The 17,907-nt window shown below is 43.7% G+C and overlaps 1 protein-coding gene across 2 annotated transcripts; it reads left to right on the top strand.

Annotated features, from left to right (window-relative positions):
• Window positions 1–815: 815 nt before the first annotated feature.
• On the top strand, window positions 816–6,504 carry LOC114181881 (putative cyclic nucleotide-gated ion channel 20, chloroplastic). Of its 2 annotated transcripts, none has more exons than XM_028068511.2 (12): window positions 816–1,641; window positions 1,973–2,158; window positions 2,271–2,369; window positions 2,648–2,785; window positions 2,975–3,217; window positions 3,301–3,567; window positions 3,714–3,859; window positions 3,969–4,046; window positions 4,914–5,043; window positions 5,270–5,516; window positions 5,943–6,126; window positions 6,301–6,504. In XM_028068511.2, exons 1-12 carry the CDS (start codon window positions 1,249–1,251, stop codon window positions 6,410–6,412), a joined length of 2,223 nt encoding a protein of 740 aa, XP_027924312.1. In that variant the 5' UTR covers window positions 816–1,248; the 3' UTR covers window positions 6,413–6,504. The 2 variants fall into 2 exon arrangements, with proteins under 2 accessions (XP_027924312.1, XP_027924314.1); XM_028068513.2 differs by having other exon boundaries at window positions 820–1,641; window positions 5,964–6,126.
• The last annotated feature ends 11,403 nt before the right edge of the window (window positions 6,505–17,907 follow it).

Below are 17,907 nucleotides of genomic sequence, written 5' to 3' on the forward strand. Positions count from 1 at the left end.
TTTAATGTTTAAAATGATTAAATTTTTTCTTTAAAACATAAATTATTCAAACAGTATAAATTTTTACCGAGAATAAAAACGAAAGTATGCGTTAAATATACTTTTAACTTTTGAATTTTGACGTAAAATTAAAATTTATTTATATGAAAAAATTTAATATATTTTGTTCTCAAACTTTAAAAATAATATATATTTTTTTAATTCAATTACGTTAATTTATGTTCAATGTATTTCAAATTTGTATTTAAATTTTTGATATAAATAAATACTTTCTCGCTTCGACATTAACCGAAACAACCACCCTTTGCTCCAAAATATACAATCTTTCCTTCTTCTACGTTACTTCTATCAAATCTTTAGAGAGAACAAAACAAAGTTAGACAAATAGAAAAATTATAAAGTAAACTAAAAGCTTTCATGTTGAGTTTTTAAATTCAAAACAATCCACACTAATGCTGCAAGTTTGAACACATAATCTATTCCAACTCCCTTTCATTATCCTTCACAATCTCATGTCAGAACTGACATTTTCAAACTCTTCAACTCTCATCTCCAATGCAAGGGTTGCTATTTTACTTTATCCGAGTACCATTATATCACATCATTTGAAAGACCCTTTTATAATTCTTTTCCCACAGTTCTACAAAACTCATGTCATAATAATCATTTATTCAAACTTCAAGTTTTCAAAAACTCAAAGAATAGTTTTTTATTCATTTGACGCAACGATTTTATTGAATATCTGAGATCTTAAATTTTATGGTATATTAGCATGCCCTAAGGTAAGGTGTCTTGTAAAATTGTGTTGACTTTGAGAAATGCATGCTGTAATGTAACCTTGACGGGATCAAGGTGTTGACTTTTCACTTAGAAAGCTTCAAACTGGTCTTACCACTGTTTTTTGCTGTTCCTTTGTTATTTTTCTTGGTTATATTTAGTTTAAACACCACCTTGTTGATAAAATTGTGTTCTATAGTTTTGAATAGGCGAGTTCATTATCAGCAAAAATGTTAGCAGTAAATTTTAGAAATGGTTCAAGAATCTTAGTTCCCTTATGTTGTATTAAAATCTATCAGTCTTTGTAACAGTTGTAGAGTTTTTGGCTTGCTGAACTATGTAGTTACAGACTTATAGTTTGTATTCTCCTCTTTCAAGTTTCTAGCTGAATTGCATTATTAGATTTTAAAATTGTTATTGTTCATAATATATATACTGAATGTAAGAAAATTACAGAATTGTCAAGGAAGCATGGCTAGTTTTGAAAATGGTGAGCTGCAGAAGATATCAGAAGAAACTGATGTACAACCATATCATGAAACTTTGCATTCTAAATTTCAAAGGCTTTTAAGTGCATCAGTTTCTATTCCCATGGAGTCATATGAGATAGAAACTAGTCTTGTGGGAGATAGTGGTTCATTGTATGCTACACCAGAAACTGATAATCTTATGCAGCATAGTATAGTTGTAACAGGAAACAAAACAGAGGAGAGCACAGATGAAAGCTATGATAGCATAAATGAACATTTACTGAGATCTGGGAAACTGGGAATTTGTAATGATCCTTATTGTACTACTTGTCCTTCTTACTTCAAGTCTTCTCAGCTAAGAAATCCAAAAGCTTTGAATATACCTGATCCGAAGGTGTCTGTCTTTCTTCCTATAATAAATTATTGTTTCAATTGCCTTTGATTACATGAAACATAGTAAAAGAATTTCCTCTAGATGTTGGTCTTTGTGCTTTATATCTTACTTTCTTACCTTTCTTTGAGTTCATTACAAAGATACCACTCTATGCACTCCCTACTTTCGTTAGTATTATAATCTTATCAAAATTATTAAGTTCTTTAGAGCATTTCATTCACTTTACTGCTAAAATTTGTATACTTTTCCATTTTCCTTTGTAGACATATATCATTTGCTATCATTTTCACATTACCAATTGTACTTCAGTTTTCAATGTTTACGGTTTCAGAATGCTCTTAATGGGGATGCCAAAGGATTCACCAGAAAATTTTACTCTCTATGTTCATCTTTTGTTCCTGGAGTTATGAATCCTCACTCTAAATTCATACAACATTGGAACAAGGTTCTTGCCAGTTTTTGCTTGGTTGCAATTTTTGTGGATCCATTATTTTTCTTCTTACTCTATGTTCGGCAGGTATGAGTTATATAACTATTTTCCTTTCATTTAATTACACAAATTTTATAAGTTCTAATGACATATCTTTCCCTGCAACTGTGAAAATAAAATTTGCATTTCTCTGGTGCAGGATCATAATTGTATAGTTATCAACTGGAAATTGACAAAAGCACTTGTTATAGTTAGAAGCATGAACGACTTCATATATTTCCTTCACATTCTTCTCCAGGTAACTTCCCAATAAGCATCTTTTTAGAAGTTCCCCTTCTCTAACTTTTTTCATATCCATATATTCATAGAATAACAGTTCTTAGTTTGAAAAACATTTTCTGTTAGTCAATGTTATTGGCTTTTGCATGAATGAATATTCTGATAAATGAGTCAGAAGAGTTTTCTATATTAGGACTTTCTCAGTTTTTTTACCAGGCATCACAATAGTTATTAAGTTAGTTTTCTTCCTTTGCAAAATTTCAGGCTAAATAACTCTACCAAGTTGCCTTGTCACAGTTTAGGTTGGCTTTTGTTTCTCCTGAGTCAAGGGTGGTTGGTGCTGGAGATTTAGTTGATCATCCAAAGGAAATTGCATTTCATTACCTGAAGGGTTATTTTCTTATTGACTTGTTTGTTGTATTTCCTCTTCCTCAGGTAAATTTGAGGTTTCAATTTCCTTTCTTGTGTATTTTGAGATATCAGTTATTCAGTTATGATATGCTTCTTCTAATGAAAAAAGCTGATACTATGACAGAATCTGCAGCAACTACTGTTAATTGTTAAAAACTTATAGCTATAACGCACACACTTGAATAACTTCTATCTCTCTCAAAATAAATGCAGATAATGTTATTGTCTGTACTACCAAAATCATTGAGGGGAGCAAATTATGCTAAGAATGTTCTGCGTGCAGCGATCCTAGTGCAGTATATTCCCAGATTATTCAGATTTCTGCCTATGCTGTTTGGTCAATCTCCAGCAGGATTCATATTTGAGTCAGCATGGGCAAATTTCATTATAAATCTTCTCATTTTCATTCTAGCTAGCCATGTTGTTGGCTCTATCTGGTACCTATTTGCTCTACAGGTGAGTGATTCAATCAGAATCAAGGATTTTGATACAGTAAATGGAGGTTAACATTTGACTTGGTATGATTCTTCTTCTTCCAGAGGGTTAATCAATGTTTTCGAAATGCGTGCCAAAGTTCTAATATCCCTGGATGTCTGGCATTCATTGATTGTGGACATAGCCATGTTGGGGAAAATCAGCTTGGCTTATCATCAAACCAGTGGAACAACAATGCAGATGCTATTGCATGTTGGAATTCCTCTTCCACAGGTTCTTTTGCTTATGGGATTTATAACAATGCTGTTCCTCTTACTACACAAACAGACATCGTCACCAAATACATATATGCTCTATTTTGGGGGTTACAGGTATGCACTTCTTTTTATTCAGCTATGTAACTCAATGTAGAAATCTCAAATGCATATAAATGGTTTACTAACTCAATATCAAACTAGTGAATGCATATGAATGGTTTAATATGTATAGAAATTATACCCAATTGATCTTTATGCAGCAAATCAGTACTCTGGCTGGTAACCAAACACCAAGCGACTTTGTGTATGAAACCCTTTTTACTATAGCCATCATAGGAATGGGACTTTTGCTTTTTGCGCTTCTCATTGGAAACATTCAGAACTTTCTTCAAGGTCTTGGACGGAGGTAAAACTTACCTTATACTGCAACTTTTAAGCAAACCTTGATGATCAAGTGCTAATGTGTTTGGTGTTGAATCATGCTTGATTTTTTTTTTCTTCATTCTCTTTTATAGGAGGCTAGAAATGCAACTTAGACGCGGTGATGTTGAGCAATGGATGAGTCATAGGCGCTTACCAGAATACCTCAGAAGGTATAATATTTTCCCATTTTTCTTTGGGTTAAATATGTTTTTGGTCCTTCAAGTTTTTGTGAAATTTGGAATTGGTCCTTCTTTGAAACTTTTGACCAATTTAGTTCTTCTTCTTTAGAAATGTATCGATTTAGTCCTTTTAACCAGATTTTGTTAAGTTTATTTAATGTTTCAAGGACATTTTATGATAGTATTGAATTGTTACCCATTTTCGCTTAAATACTAACTCAAATATTATCATAAAACGCGTTTAAAACTTCAAATAAATTTAACAAAATTTGATTAAAAGGACTAAATCCACGCATTTCTATAGATGAAAGACTAAATTGGTCAAAAGTTTTGATGAGAGACTAATTCCAAATTTCACTGAAACTTGAGGGACCAAAAACATATTTAACCCTTTTTCTTTTCATGAATCACTTCAACATTATCAATGGACTATTTGTCTATTTTTTGTTTCAAGTCATTGGTTGTTAACTCCCACCCCCTCCCACAACTCCCTTCTTGGCAATGTCTCATGACCCAAAATCTAAGTTGTTAAAAGTTAAACAAACTGAAAAACATCACAGTTCTATGATGTAGAATGTCTATAGGCCAAAATTTCAGATGGTGTAACCTACTGTTGTCATTTTAGTATGTTTTAAGAATCCAAGTGTCAGTCTTGAGTTTCATGTGAAAAAAAAGAAGGTTGAGCAACATACAACAAACTTAAGGTTTTGAATTGAATGTGGTGTTATTCTCTTATGTGGTTTGGCTTGAGTATCATTAGTGTTGTGTCTCTCTAGTGAATCTTCCTATCCATCATTGTCATATGAAATAATGATCAAAGGAATGTAAAAGTGAATAAAAGATATGTTTGTCACGCAGGAGAGTACGAGAGGCTGAACGGTATAGTTGGACTGCAACAAGAGGGGTGAATGAAGCAACACTAATGGAGAACTTTCCAGAAGACCTCCAAATGGATATAAGACGCCATCTCTTCAAATTTGTTAAGAAAGTAAGCACTAGAATATCTGTTTCATAGATGACTAGGTATCATGCTTACACTTGAATGGTTTGCAATATGTAGTTTAGAACAATTTTGATGGAAAACATTATGCCCTCATGATGAATCCATGTATTGAGGCAATTGTGTGAACAATCATGAAAGCTTTTGAAGATGGTATATTTACATTCTTACTCTAACAATTTTGTAACCATGACATGAGGATCTAAATCTTCAGGTTCGAATATTTGCTCTGATGGATGAACCTGTCTTAGATGCCATTTGTGCGAGACTGAGACAAGCTACTTACATTAAAGGAAGTAGAATTTTGAGTCAAGGTAGTGTGGTAGAGAAGATGGTATTCGTGGTGCGTGGCAAATTGGAGAGCATTGGAGAAGATGGTATTAGAATTCCTTTATCTGAAGGAGATGTTTGTGGTGAAGAACTTCTGACATGGTATCTTGAGCATTCTTCTGTCAGCGCAGGTATAACAATATATATCAATATACCTTCTTTCTTTTGTTTTTCACCTGGATCCTCCTTCAGAAACTACTCTGTTAGAGACATGTTGTAGCATTACTTGGTGCAATGGTAATGTGCTTGATGACTTAACATTCTAAATCAGAGATCAAAAGTATAGACAACAAACTCTACATTATGAAAAAACTTGATTCAACTCTGGTTGTTTATGCAATCACAAATACAATTTATAGACTCACATGTTTGTTTCTGACCGTCGAACTCAAAACATATAAAAACAGCTATAAACTGGTTAATTCATTAACTATCCACAACAGTTAATACATTTATCACACTCAGCGGATAACCTACAACGGCTAATACATTAACTACTCATAGTTAAATCATTTAAGTTTATTCAAAATCCAACAAAAAGTTTTATAAGAGCATAGTTCATCAATTTGAGTATGCAGATGGCAGAAGAGTAAGGCTTCCAGGACAGAAGTTGCTTAGCAACAGAACAGTAAGATGCTTAACAAATGTAGAAGTACTTTCACTGAGAGCAGAAAACCTTGAAGAAGTCACAATCCTTTTCACAAGATTCTTGCGTAGTTTGCGTGTTCAAGGAGCCTTAAGGTCATTCCCTTCTCCTATATCTATGTTTGTGATTCAGCATAGTCTTCTCAACTTTTCTTTTCAGAACAATTAGTACATTATGTGCATTATGAAGTTTTAAGTCTGGCTCAGTGTTTGTACTTCATAAGTTTGAAGTGTATGACTAACATATCTTTGATAATTGTGTTATTTTAGGTATGAATCACCTTATTGGAGATCCCTTGCAGCAATCCGTATTCAGGTTGCATGGAGATACAGAAAGAAACGATTAAGCCATGTTAATTCAGACTTTCAAAATAAACATTGAGATGATTGTGGATTAATATTAGATTAGATGGAGATATGTGGGAAACTGGATGTGTGAATAAACGATAAATATGATAACATGATTCTTTAGCACTTTCTCCCCAAATTTGCAAAGGTTAAATTGGATTGGCTATTTCTTGCTAAATTTATCATATTTCAGAGATGAATAATGCTGATTTGGTTTCCATTAACAGCACAAAAATACTACAATTATTTTTTTGAATAATTTTTATCTCTCACTATTCTCATATGATTGAACTCCTTTGTTTTATTTCAATTGAATAATATTATGTCATCTTATTTATTTATAATAAATACAATATACGTGATGAGCAACAGTAAAACATTCTTATTCTTGACCATTCCTTACATTAAAACATTAATCTATTTATGGAAGTAGAAATAATTCAAGTCACCAAATAATAAATCTCTTTCTTGATTTTAACTTCTTAAACCAATTAGTATCTGTATAGTTTTGCTTTGCAATGTCAATGGTGAAAGCAACAATTGAATTCAATGATGGAAAGATAGTCATAGGTGTTCACAATCCAGTCACTTAAAAAAAAATCGAAAATTAATAATCGATTAAAAGTGAAGTTTTTTCGGATTGATTTAGATATTTCTTTCATTCTAGCATCGAGAAGTTTGGATCCCGGTTTGAAAATTTCAAACTAATTTAAATCAAATCGAACTAAAATCGGCTATTTAAATATTATCATATTATTCTATTATTTCACTTTGTTGGGTTTTTTATATTTTTTTCATATGAATTATAGTCAAATTGGTTATATATATATATATATATATATATATATATATATATATATATATATATATATATATATATTGTACTGTATGATCTATCGACATCTCTAGCTAGACCATCGGTCAGGCAACCAAGAATAAGCGGTCGAAGACTGCTCACTACAGGCGGACAATTCCTTGGGTTGTTGATGTGTCAATCTTTCCATAGTGCTTTAAAGGAGGTCGATTGAATGGTCTCCGCGTTCATTCCAATTGAACTTTGTCTCCACAATTATGGGAACCTCCGCTAGGACGTATGACCCTCCGGTCAGGCGGCCGCACCAAAACTGAATCAGTAAATTAAAGTAATACAAGTCAGTAATCAAGTTTAAAAAGCAATTGGACCATGATTAAGAAAACCCTAATCACGGGCCCATGTCAAAAACGATAAATAAGAGCCCAAGGTAAGTTGGTGAGGACTTTTTCTTCGCATTTATTACAACATTAATTGTACTTACTCGAACGGACTTGAACTGACTTAAGTATCAGAACCTTATAGACAGGTACCCCGATCGTCTGGACAACTGAGCGGGTGAAAGCTAGAAGAAATCGAACGAGAGAAAGGAGGAGCGATCGAACGGTGGAAAGTTGTACAAAAGACTTAAGGATAATTTAAGTGTTGGAGATAGGTGCTTGGCCCCTATACCCAAAAAATTTTGGCGCCCACCATGGGGCCGAACAGTTATTGATAAACAACATACACATATAACATGACAAGCAACGTTGAAGGAAGAGGAATGGCCAACGATCAAGTAGATACCAGGGAGATGATTAAGATGCTACAACAGAGGATGAATGATATGTAGAGGAATTATGAAGTGCAATTGCGTATCGTGCAAGAAGAAAACTTCACTCTTAGGCAAAAAGGGATCCCATTCCTTCAACCCCAACCATGTCAGATCCCGCTCGACTGAGCCGGGTGCAATCGAGAGTGGAAGAGGAGCATCAGGTGAGTCGCCTTCATCTTACTAGGATCGACTGATCCAACGGCCGCAAGTGGAGAAAACCTTAGTTTCTCGGGGAATCTCAATCCCCACCGTAGTAGAAAGCTTTAGAGCCAGGGCGGGCACTCGTCTCGGGTGGTAGTGCATGCAGAAGGTCGTTTCCCCTTCACTCCATTCATCCTTGAAACCTCACTGCCCGATCGATGGAAGGTGCCGACTTTTGACAAGTACGATGGGACAACCAACTCGAATAATCATCTACGGACTTTCACCTATCAGATGATGTTTCATTCGGTGAGCGACCCAATCTGGTGCCACATTTTCTCATCGTCCCTGACAGGGGAAGCGTTGGAGTGGTTCTCTGAGTTACCACCCAACATCATCGATTGTTTCGCTACGCTGAAAGCAAGGTTCAACACCCAGTTTGCCCCGCTCCGACCGGCCACTCTCATGCCGGAGGGCCTAGTTAACATCTGTTAGGAGGACGACGAATCCTTAAGGAGATATCTGGATCGATATAACTGAATGTCAGTCAAAATCAAAGACCTTAGCGACGAGATCACCCGACACCACTTCTCTTATGGCCTGCAGCCCGGTGTCTTCGCAAATAAGATAAGTTGCAAGAAGCCGAAGACCATGAAGGAGTTGAGGGAACGAACGACATAGTTTATCCAGATGGAGGATATGCAAAACTTTAGGGCCCGAAATAAGGAAATGGAGTACACGATCGTCGAGAAGAATGCCCCGAGGCCAAGCAAACCGACTGCCACACCAGCCGAACGAAAGGGCCCTAAATTCACCACTTATACGCCGCTAGCCGTTCCTAGAGATAAAATATTACAAGAAGCATTCAACATTGATTCTCTTTCACCTCCAAGAAAGAAACCACCACCTTTGGACGCCGATGGTAGCAAGCATTGCCAGTACCATCGAATGATCGGTCACACGACGGAGGAATGTCACACCCTCAGGGACAAAATAGAGGAGCTTATCCAGCAGGACAGTTGAAAAAATATGTCAAGCAGGACCGCTCTAAGCGTAGCCTGGAGAGGAAGAATAGTCCAATACGAGCGTCCTTTTGGTCAAGCAGGAATGACTGACCAAGGAGAGAGTCCGAGCAGAAGAGGGAGAGTTCCTCTAGAAGACGACACCGCAGTCGGAGCAGAAGCAAGAACAGAAGTCGAGACAAACCTCTGTGAGGGTACATTAACACGATCTTTGGAGGATTCGTCAAAGGAGGATCCAGCTCATCCACCCGGAAGAGACATGTCCGAGCGTTGAAGTCTCTACACTTGATGGAGAAGAAAGTGCGATCCATGCCGCTAATCACCTTCACCGACGATGACTTCAAGGCGCCTGATCCGGACCATGATGACCTGATGGTTATCTCCATCGAGGTGGTGGAGTACGAAATAGGGAAGGTTCTGGTGGACCAGGGAAGCTCCGTCAACATCTTATATTAGAAAACTTTCCAGAAGATAATCATATCCGAGGATCTGATCGTCCCCTACAACGAGCAAATCGTTGACTTTTCGGGCAAACGGGTGGACACACAAGGATACTTAGATCTACACACCAGAATCAATTCGAGGCACGACGACCGAGAGGTAAGAGTCTGATACCTGTTGGTTGAGGCTAACACCTCCTATAATGTTTTGTTAGGAAGGCCGCGTCTGAACGCCTTTGGAGCCATCATCTCCACTTTGCACCTGACAATGAAGTTCCCATCCGATAAGGAGACCATCTGCACAGTACATGCCGATCAATAGATCATGAGAGGATGCTATGCGACCGAATTGAAGGTTGTCCCATACACCCGACCGAGGAAGCATCACCGATTGGAAGTCGCGATGACTGATCTGGACCAGCGGACCAATACGGGAAACTAAGGATCTGTCGATTGGAACGAAAGCGGAGCAGGCAACAAAGTTGGGTAGTCAGTTGAATCTTGACGAGGAGAAGCTCCTAGCCGACGTGATCTACAGAAATAAGAATCTATTCGCTTGGACAGCCGCATATATGTCGAGCATCCATCCGGATGTTATGTCCCACAAACTGACAATCTTCAAAGAAGCTCGACCGGTGGCTCGGAAGAAAATGAAGATGGGCGAGGAGCGAAGGCAGATGATGGAAGGAGAAGTGAAGAAGCTCTTGGAGGTAGGCTTCATCTGGGAAATCAAGTACACCACCTAGTTATCCAATGTGGTGATGGTGAAGAAATCTAGTGGGAAGTGGAGAATGTGCACAAACTTCACAGACCTCAAAAGGCGTGCTCGAAGGATGCCTACCTGTTGCCGAGCATCGATCGATTGGTCAATGGGGCTTCTAGGCACAATTTTCTAAGTTTTATGGATGCCTACTCGGGATACAACCAGATCCCAATGTATGCCCCTTATTGATCCAAAACCGCGTTCATCACCGATCAGGTGAACTACTTCTACGATGTAATATTGTTCGGTCTAAAGAACGCAGGGGCCACCTATAAAGTCTCATGGATCGGATCTTCAACGATCAGATTAGTCGGATCATGGAAGTCTATGTTGATGACATGGTGGTAAAATCTTAGACAATCGGCGAGCATGCCCGCAACCTAGAGGAAATCTTCCACCAAGTTCGAAAATACAACATGCGGCTGAATCCAGAGAAGTGCGTGTTTAGGGTGCTAGCCGAAAAGTTCCTCGGGTTTATGCTCACCGCTCGAGGGATAGAAGTCAATCCTAAAACGTGCATAACCATTATAGACATGAGGAGCCCGAAAAACCTCAAGGAGATCCAGCGATTAATCGGTCGATTCACGTCGCTCGCCCGTTTCCTACCCAGGCTGACAGAGTGGATTAAGCTTATCCTTAAGATGATGAAGAAGCAAACAACTGACAAATGGGACGAACAATGTGAGAACGCGTTTCAAGAAATCAAAGCCATGATTGTCAGCCCTCCATTATGTGTCGATCGGTCGCCAATCTCCCTTTGTAGCTATACCTATCGGTGTCGGATGACATCATTAGTGCATCATTGGTACAAGAAAACCCAGACCAACGACCACTGTACTTCATCAACTGGATGTTGCAGGACTTGGAGACAAGGTACCAACTTGTAGAAAAAATTGCACTGTCCTTGCTGACGGTCGCTCGACGTCTCTGCCAATATTTCCAAAGTCATCATATCGTCGTCCGAACCGATCATCCTATTGCTAAAATCCTTAGAAAACCCAATCTGGCGAGAAGGATATTAGCCTAGTCGGTGGATCTCTCAAAGTTTGGCCTAAAATATGAGCTACGCGGGTCTATAAAGGGTCAACACGGACAACGAATGTCAGTTCATCGATAAAAAGCTGAGAGACTTCTATAAACAAGTGTGAATCAGACACTTGACAAGCTTGATCGAGCATCCTCATACGAACGGCCAGGCGGAAGCCATGAATAAAATCATCGTGGCAGAATTGAAAAAGAGGTTAGGAAAAGCGAAAAGAGCATGGGTTGACGAACTACCGCACGTACTATGGGCTTATCGTTGCACATCGCACTACACAACGAGAGAATCTCCATTCAATCGCACGTACGGAATAGATGCCATGCTACTGGTCGAAGTAGGAGAGGAAACAATAAGGCGGGGAATACAGGATATGGACGTCAACTCCAAGCAAATAAGGCAAGAGCTGGACCTGCTGGTCGAGCGACTGTACGTGCAGAGGCTTGCAAAAGAATGGTGGCAAGGAGGTACAACGAGAAGGTCAAGCCAAGGAGCTTCGCTAAAGGAGTTTTGGTGTGGAGAAAGACCAACGGTGCGAGGAAGAAATTCGCCCACAGGAAGTTGGCCCCCAACTGGGAAAGACCATACCAAGTGACCGAGGACCTGAGCAATGGAGCCTATTGGTTGGAGTACCTGAGCGGGAAGGACATATCAAACACTTGAAATGCCACGCACCTGAAAATGTATTATAGTTGATGTTGTAACCAAGCTATTCGAATCAATAAACGAGGGTATTTCTTCCAATTGACTCACACATTTAATTTGAAGTACAATGAAAGATAGGCCGAACAAGGGTCTCTATGGGACCTCACCAAATAAGCCTATTCAATCAAAGGGTGAGCTTCCCCGAAAGCCCTGGTCGAATAACACACACCCGAGCGGTCAAAACCCTGATAGGGTACAATAGTGACACGCGCTGTCAAACTAACGCCTCTATTGGGCTTCGAAAAAAACTTAGCCAAAAACATCGGCACTCGAGTATAGTTTATATTGAGCCGTTCGAGTGGCTAAGGTACCAATAACACCGAAAAACGAGTGGTCCAACGACTAAATATCTAAAGCGCAAATTGAGGTTTGGAAGGTTTGGAAGGGCCCGTCTAGGTCGTCGAGCACGTCGGGTCGTCGGGTCGTCCGGGCCATCAAGACCGTCCGGGTCGTTGGGCCTGTACGAGTTGTCAAGTTCGTCCGTGTCGTCGAGACTGACGACCCGGATAGTCTCGATGCTCCGGACGAACTCGACACCGAGGACAGGCCCGACGACTCAGACGGGCCCGACGACCAAGATGGGCCAAACGATCCATACATGCCTAACAACCCTGACGTGCTCGATGACCCTGACGTGCTCGACGACCCTGACGTGCTCGACGACCTAGACGGGCCCGACGACCCGAACGGTCCCAACGAGTCGGACGAACACAACATCCTGGATGGACACGACGGCCCAGATGGGTCAGAGGATCCAAACCGGTTCGACGACCTAAACGGGTTCGATGATCTGTACAGGCTGGACGACGTGGATAGGACACACAACCCGAACGGACCTGACTACTCGAACGATCTCGACAACCAAAACGAGCCCGACGATCGATACGGGCGTAACGACCCCGACGACCTAGACAGGCCCAAAAACCAGGACGGTCCTGTCGACCCGGACATGTCTGAAGACTCATACGGGCCAAACTATCCAAACGGGCCGTAAGGTTTGGAGTCTCCCGTCAAGGACTTCGGGCCCATCAGGGTCATCAAGACCGTCGGGGTCGTTGGGCTCGTACGAGTTGTCGAGTTTGTTCGTGTCGTCGGGACTGTCCGAGTCGTCATTCCCGTCTAGGTCGTCGGGCCCGTTCAGGTCGTCGGACCCGTTTGGATTGTCGGGCCCGCCCGGATCATTTGGACTGTCTGGATAGTCTCTCCCGTCATGGTCATCAAGGTCGTCCGAGTCGTAAGGACCATCCTTTTCGTCGAGGTCGTCGTGCCCGTCTGGGTCATCGGCCGCTTCCAAGTTGTTGGGTTGTCCTGGTCGTTATGCTTGTCCGGGTCGTCGAGCCTATTCGGGTCATCAGACCCGTGTGGATTGTCGGACCCGTTTGAATCATTAGGCTCGTCCAAACCGTCGAGCCCGTCTGGGTAGTCGCGCTTGTCAAGGTCATCGGGGTCGTTCGGATCATTAGTCCCGTTCGGGTCGTCATGCCCATCCACATCATCCGGTTGTCAAATCCGTTCGGGTTTTCGGGCTAATCCGTGTCGTTGGGCATGTCGAGATAATTAAGGTCTTCTGGATCGTCGGGCCTGTCGTTGTCATCAGCACGTCTAGGTCTTCAGACCCGTCCAGTTTGTTGGGTAGATTTAGGTCTCTGGGCCTATTCGGGCCTTAGGGCCCGTTCGGGTCATCGAGCCCATCTAGGGCTTCAGACTTGTCTGAGTGATTGGACATGTTTGGCTCATCGGGCTTGTTTGAGTCTTCAGACCCGTTCGGGTCGCTCGGCTCGACTTGATCTTTGACTCTGACTTATTGTAGCATTATTTGAGGGGACATCACCAGATAAGCCTATTCAATTAAAGGGTGAGCTTCCCCGAAAGCCCTGGTCGAATAGCACACACCCGAGCGGACAAAACCCTGATAGGGTACAATAGTGACACGCACTGTCAAACTAACGCCTCTATTGGGCTTCGAAAAAAACATAGCCAAAAACACCGACACTCGAGTATAGGTTATATTGAGCCGCTCGAGTGGCTAAGGTAACAATAACACTGAAAAACGAGTGGTCCAACGACTAAATATCTAAAGCGCAAATTGAGGTTTGGAAGGTTTGGAAGGGCTCGTCTAGGTCGCTGAGCACATCGGATCGTCGGGTCTTCCGGATCATCAAGATCGTCCGGTTCGTTGGGCCTGTACGAGTTGTCGAGTCCATCCGTGTCATCAAAACCGACGACCCGGATAGTCCTGACGCTCTGGACGAACCTGACACCCAGGACAGGCCCGACAACCCGGACGTGCCTGACGATCCAAACGGGCCCGACGACCAAGATGGGCCAGACGATCCATAAATGCCTAACAACTCTGACGTGCCCGACGACCCGAACGGTCCCAACGAGCCGGACGAACCCAACATCCTAGATGGACACGACGACCCGAATGGGTCAGACGATCCAAACCGGTTCAACGACCCAAACGAGTCTGATGATCTGTACAGGCCCGACGACGTGGATAGGACACACAACCCGAACGAACCCGACTACTCGAACGATCTCGACAACCAAGACGAGCCCGACGATCGATATGGGCGTAAAATCCCGACGGTCCCGACGACCTAGACGGGCTCGAAAATCCGGACGGTTATGTTGACCCGGACATGTCTGACGACTCATAGGGGCCAGACTATCCAAATGGGCCATCCGGGTCATCAAAACCGTCGGGGTCGTTGGGCTCGTACGTGTTGTCGAGTTTGTCGGTGTCGTCGGGACCGTCTGAGTCATCGTTCCCATCTAGGTCGTCGGGCCCGTTCAGGTCGTCGGACTTGTTCAGGTCGTCGGACCCATTTGGATTGTCGGGCCCGCCCAGATCATTGGGACCATTTGGATAGTCTCTCCTGTCAGGGTCATCATGCTCGTCCGAGTCGTAAGGACCATCCTTTTCGTCGGGCTCGTCGGGGACGTCGTGCACGTCTTGGTCATCGGCCCCTTCCAAGTCGTTGGGCCTGTCCTGGTCATCATGCTTGTTCGGGTCGTCGAACCTATTCTGGTCATCAGGCCCGTCTGTATCGTCAGGCCCATTTAGGTCATCAGACCCGTCTTGATTGTCGGGCCCATACGAGTTGTCGAGTTCGTCCGTGTCGTCGAAACCGAAGACCCGGATAGTCCCGACGCTCCGGACGAACCCGAGACCCAGGACAAGCCTGACGATCTGGACGGGTCCGACGATCCAAACGAACCTGACGACCAAGATGGGTCAGACGATCCATACATGCCTAACAACCCTGACCTGCTCGACGACCTAGATGGGCCCGACGACACGAACGGTCCCAACGATCCGAACGAAACCGACATCCTAGACGGACACGACGACCCAAATGGGTCCGACGATCCAAACCGGTTTGATGACCCAAAGCGGTCCGATGATCCGTACAAGCCCGATGACGAGGACAAGACCAACGACCCGAACGGCCCTAATTACCCGAACGATCTCGACAACAAAGACGAGCCCAACAACCCGGATCATTGGGACCATCTATATAGTCTCTCCCGTCAGGGTCATCAAGCTCGTCCGAGACGTAAGGCCCGTCCTTTTCGTCGGGCCCGTCGGGGTCGTCGTGCCCGTCCGAGTCATCGGCCCCTTCCTGGTTGTCATGCTTGTCCGGGTCGTCGAGCCTATTCGGGTCATCAGGCCCTTCTGTATCGTCGGACCCATTCGGGTTATCAGACTCGTCTGGATTGTCAATCCCGTCTGAATCATTGGCCCCGTCCAAACCGTTGAGCCCGTCCAAACCGTCGAGCCCATCTGGGTAGTCGTGCTTGTTAGGGTCATCGAGGTCGTTCGGATCATTAGGCCCGTTCGGGTTGTCGTGCCCATCCGGATCATCCGGTTGTCGGGCTGATCCGTGTCATTGGCCATGTGGGGATCATTGAGGTCTTCTAGATCGTCGGGTCTGCCGTTGTCATCAGGCACGTCTAGGTCTTCAGACCCGTCCATTTTGTTGGGCAGATTTGGGTCTTTGGGCAACTTCGGGCCTTAGGGCCCGTTCGGGTCATTGAGCCCGTCTGGGGCTTCAAACTTGTTCGGGTGATTGGGCATGTTTGGGTCTTCGAACCCGTTCGGGTCGCTCGACTTGATCTTTGACTCTTACTTATTCTAACATTTGGGGGGACCAAGCTATTCGAATCAATAAACGAGGGTATTTTCTCCAATTGACTGACACATTTAATTTGAAGTACAGTGAAAGATAGGCCGAACAAAGGTCTCTACGGGACCTCACCAGATAAGCCTATTCAATCAAAGGGTGAGCTTCCCCGAAAGCACTGGTTGAATAGCACACACCCGAGTGGTCAAAACCCTGATAGGGTACAATAGTGACAAGCGCTATCAAACTAACGCCTCTATTGGGCTTCGAAAAACACTTAGCCAAACACCGACACTCGAGTATAGTTTATATTGAGCCACTCGAGTGGCTAAGGTAACAATAACACCGAAAAACGAGTGGTCCAACGACTAAATATCTAAAGCGCAAATTGAGGTTTGGAAGGGCCGGTCTAGGTCGTCGAGCACATCGAGTCCTCGGGTCGTCCGGGTCATCAAGATCGTCCGGGTCGTTGGGCCCAGACGAGTTGTCGAGTTCGTCCGTGTCGTCCAAACCGACGACCCGGATAGTCCCGACGCTCCGGACGAACCCGACACCGAAGACAGGCCTGACGACCCGAACGGGCCCGACGATCCAAACAAGACCAACGACCAAGATGGGCCAGACGATCCATACATGCCTAACAACCCTGTCGTGCCCGACGACCCAGACGCGCTAGAAGACCTAGACGGGCCCGACGACCCGCACGGTCCCAACGATCCGGACGAACCCGACATCCTGGACGGACACGACGGCCCGAATGGGTCCGACGATCCAAATCGGTTCAACGACCCAAACCGGTCCGATGATTCGTACAAGCCCGATGACGCGGACAGAACCAACGACCCGAACGGTCTCGACAACAAAGACGAGCTCGAAGATCTATATGGGCGTAACGACCCCGACGGTCTCGACAACCTAGACGGACCCGACAACCCGGACGGTCGCATCGACCCGAACATGTCTGATGACTCATACGGGCCAGACTATCCAAACGGGTCGTAAGGTTTGGAAGCTCTTGTCTAGGACGTCGGGCCCATCTGTGTAATCAAGACCGTCGGGGTCGTCGGGCTCGTTCGAGTTGTCGAGTTTGTCCATGTCGTCGGGACCATCCGAGTCGTCGTTCCCGTCTAGGTCGTCGGACCTGTTCAGGTCGTCGGAGCCGTTTGGATTGTCGGACCCGTCCAAATCATTGGGACTGTTTGGATAGTCTCTCCCGTCAGGGTCATTAGGCTCGTCCGAGACGTAAGGCCCATCCTTTCGTCGGGCCCGTCGGGCTCATAGTGCCCGTCCGGGTCATCGGCCCCTTCCAAGTCGTTGGGCTCGTCCTGGTCGTCATGCTTGTCTGGGTCGTCGAGTCTATTCGGGTCATTAGGCCCTTCTGTATCGTCTGGCCCATTCAGGTCATCAGACCCGTCTGGATTGTCGGGCCCTTCTGAATCATTTGGCCCATCCAAATCGTCGAGCCCGTCTGGGTAGTCGTGCTTGTTAGGGTCATTGGGGTCGTTCGGATCATTATGCCCGTTCGGGTCGTCGTGCCCATCCGCATTATCCGGTTGTCGGATCCGTTCGGGTTTTTGTTCTCATCCGTGTCGTTGGGCATGTGGGGATCATTGAGGTCTTCTAGATCGTCGGGTCTGTCGTTGTCATCAGGCACGTCTAGGTCT

Source organism: Vigna unguiculata, chromosome 4, assembly GCF_037176805.1.
Source record: "Vigna unguiculata cultivar grain cowpea cultivar isolate G323 ecotype 2 chromosome 4, ASM3717680v1, whole genome shotgun sequence".
Lineage (NCBI taxonomy): Eukaryota > Viridiplantae > Streptophyta > Magnoliopsida > Fabales > Fabaceae > Vigna > Vigna unguiculata.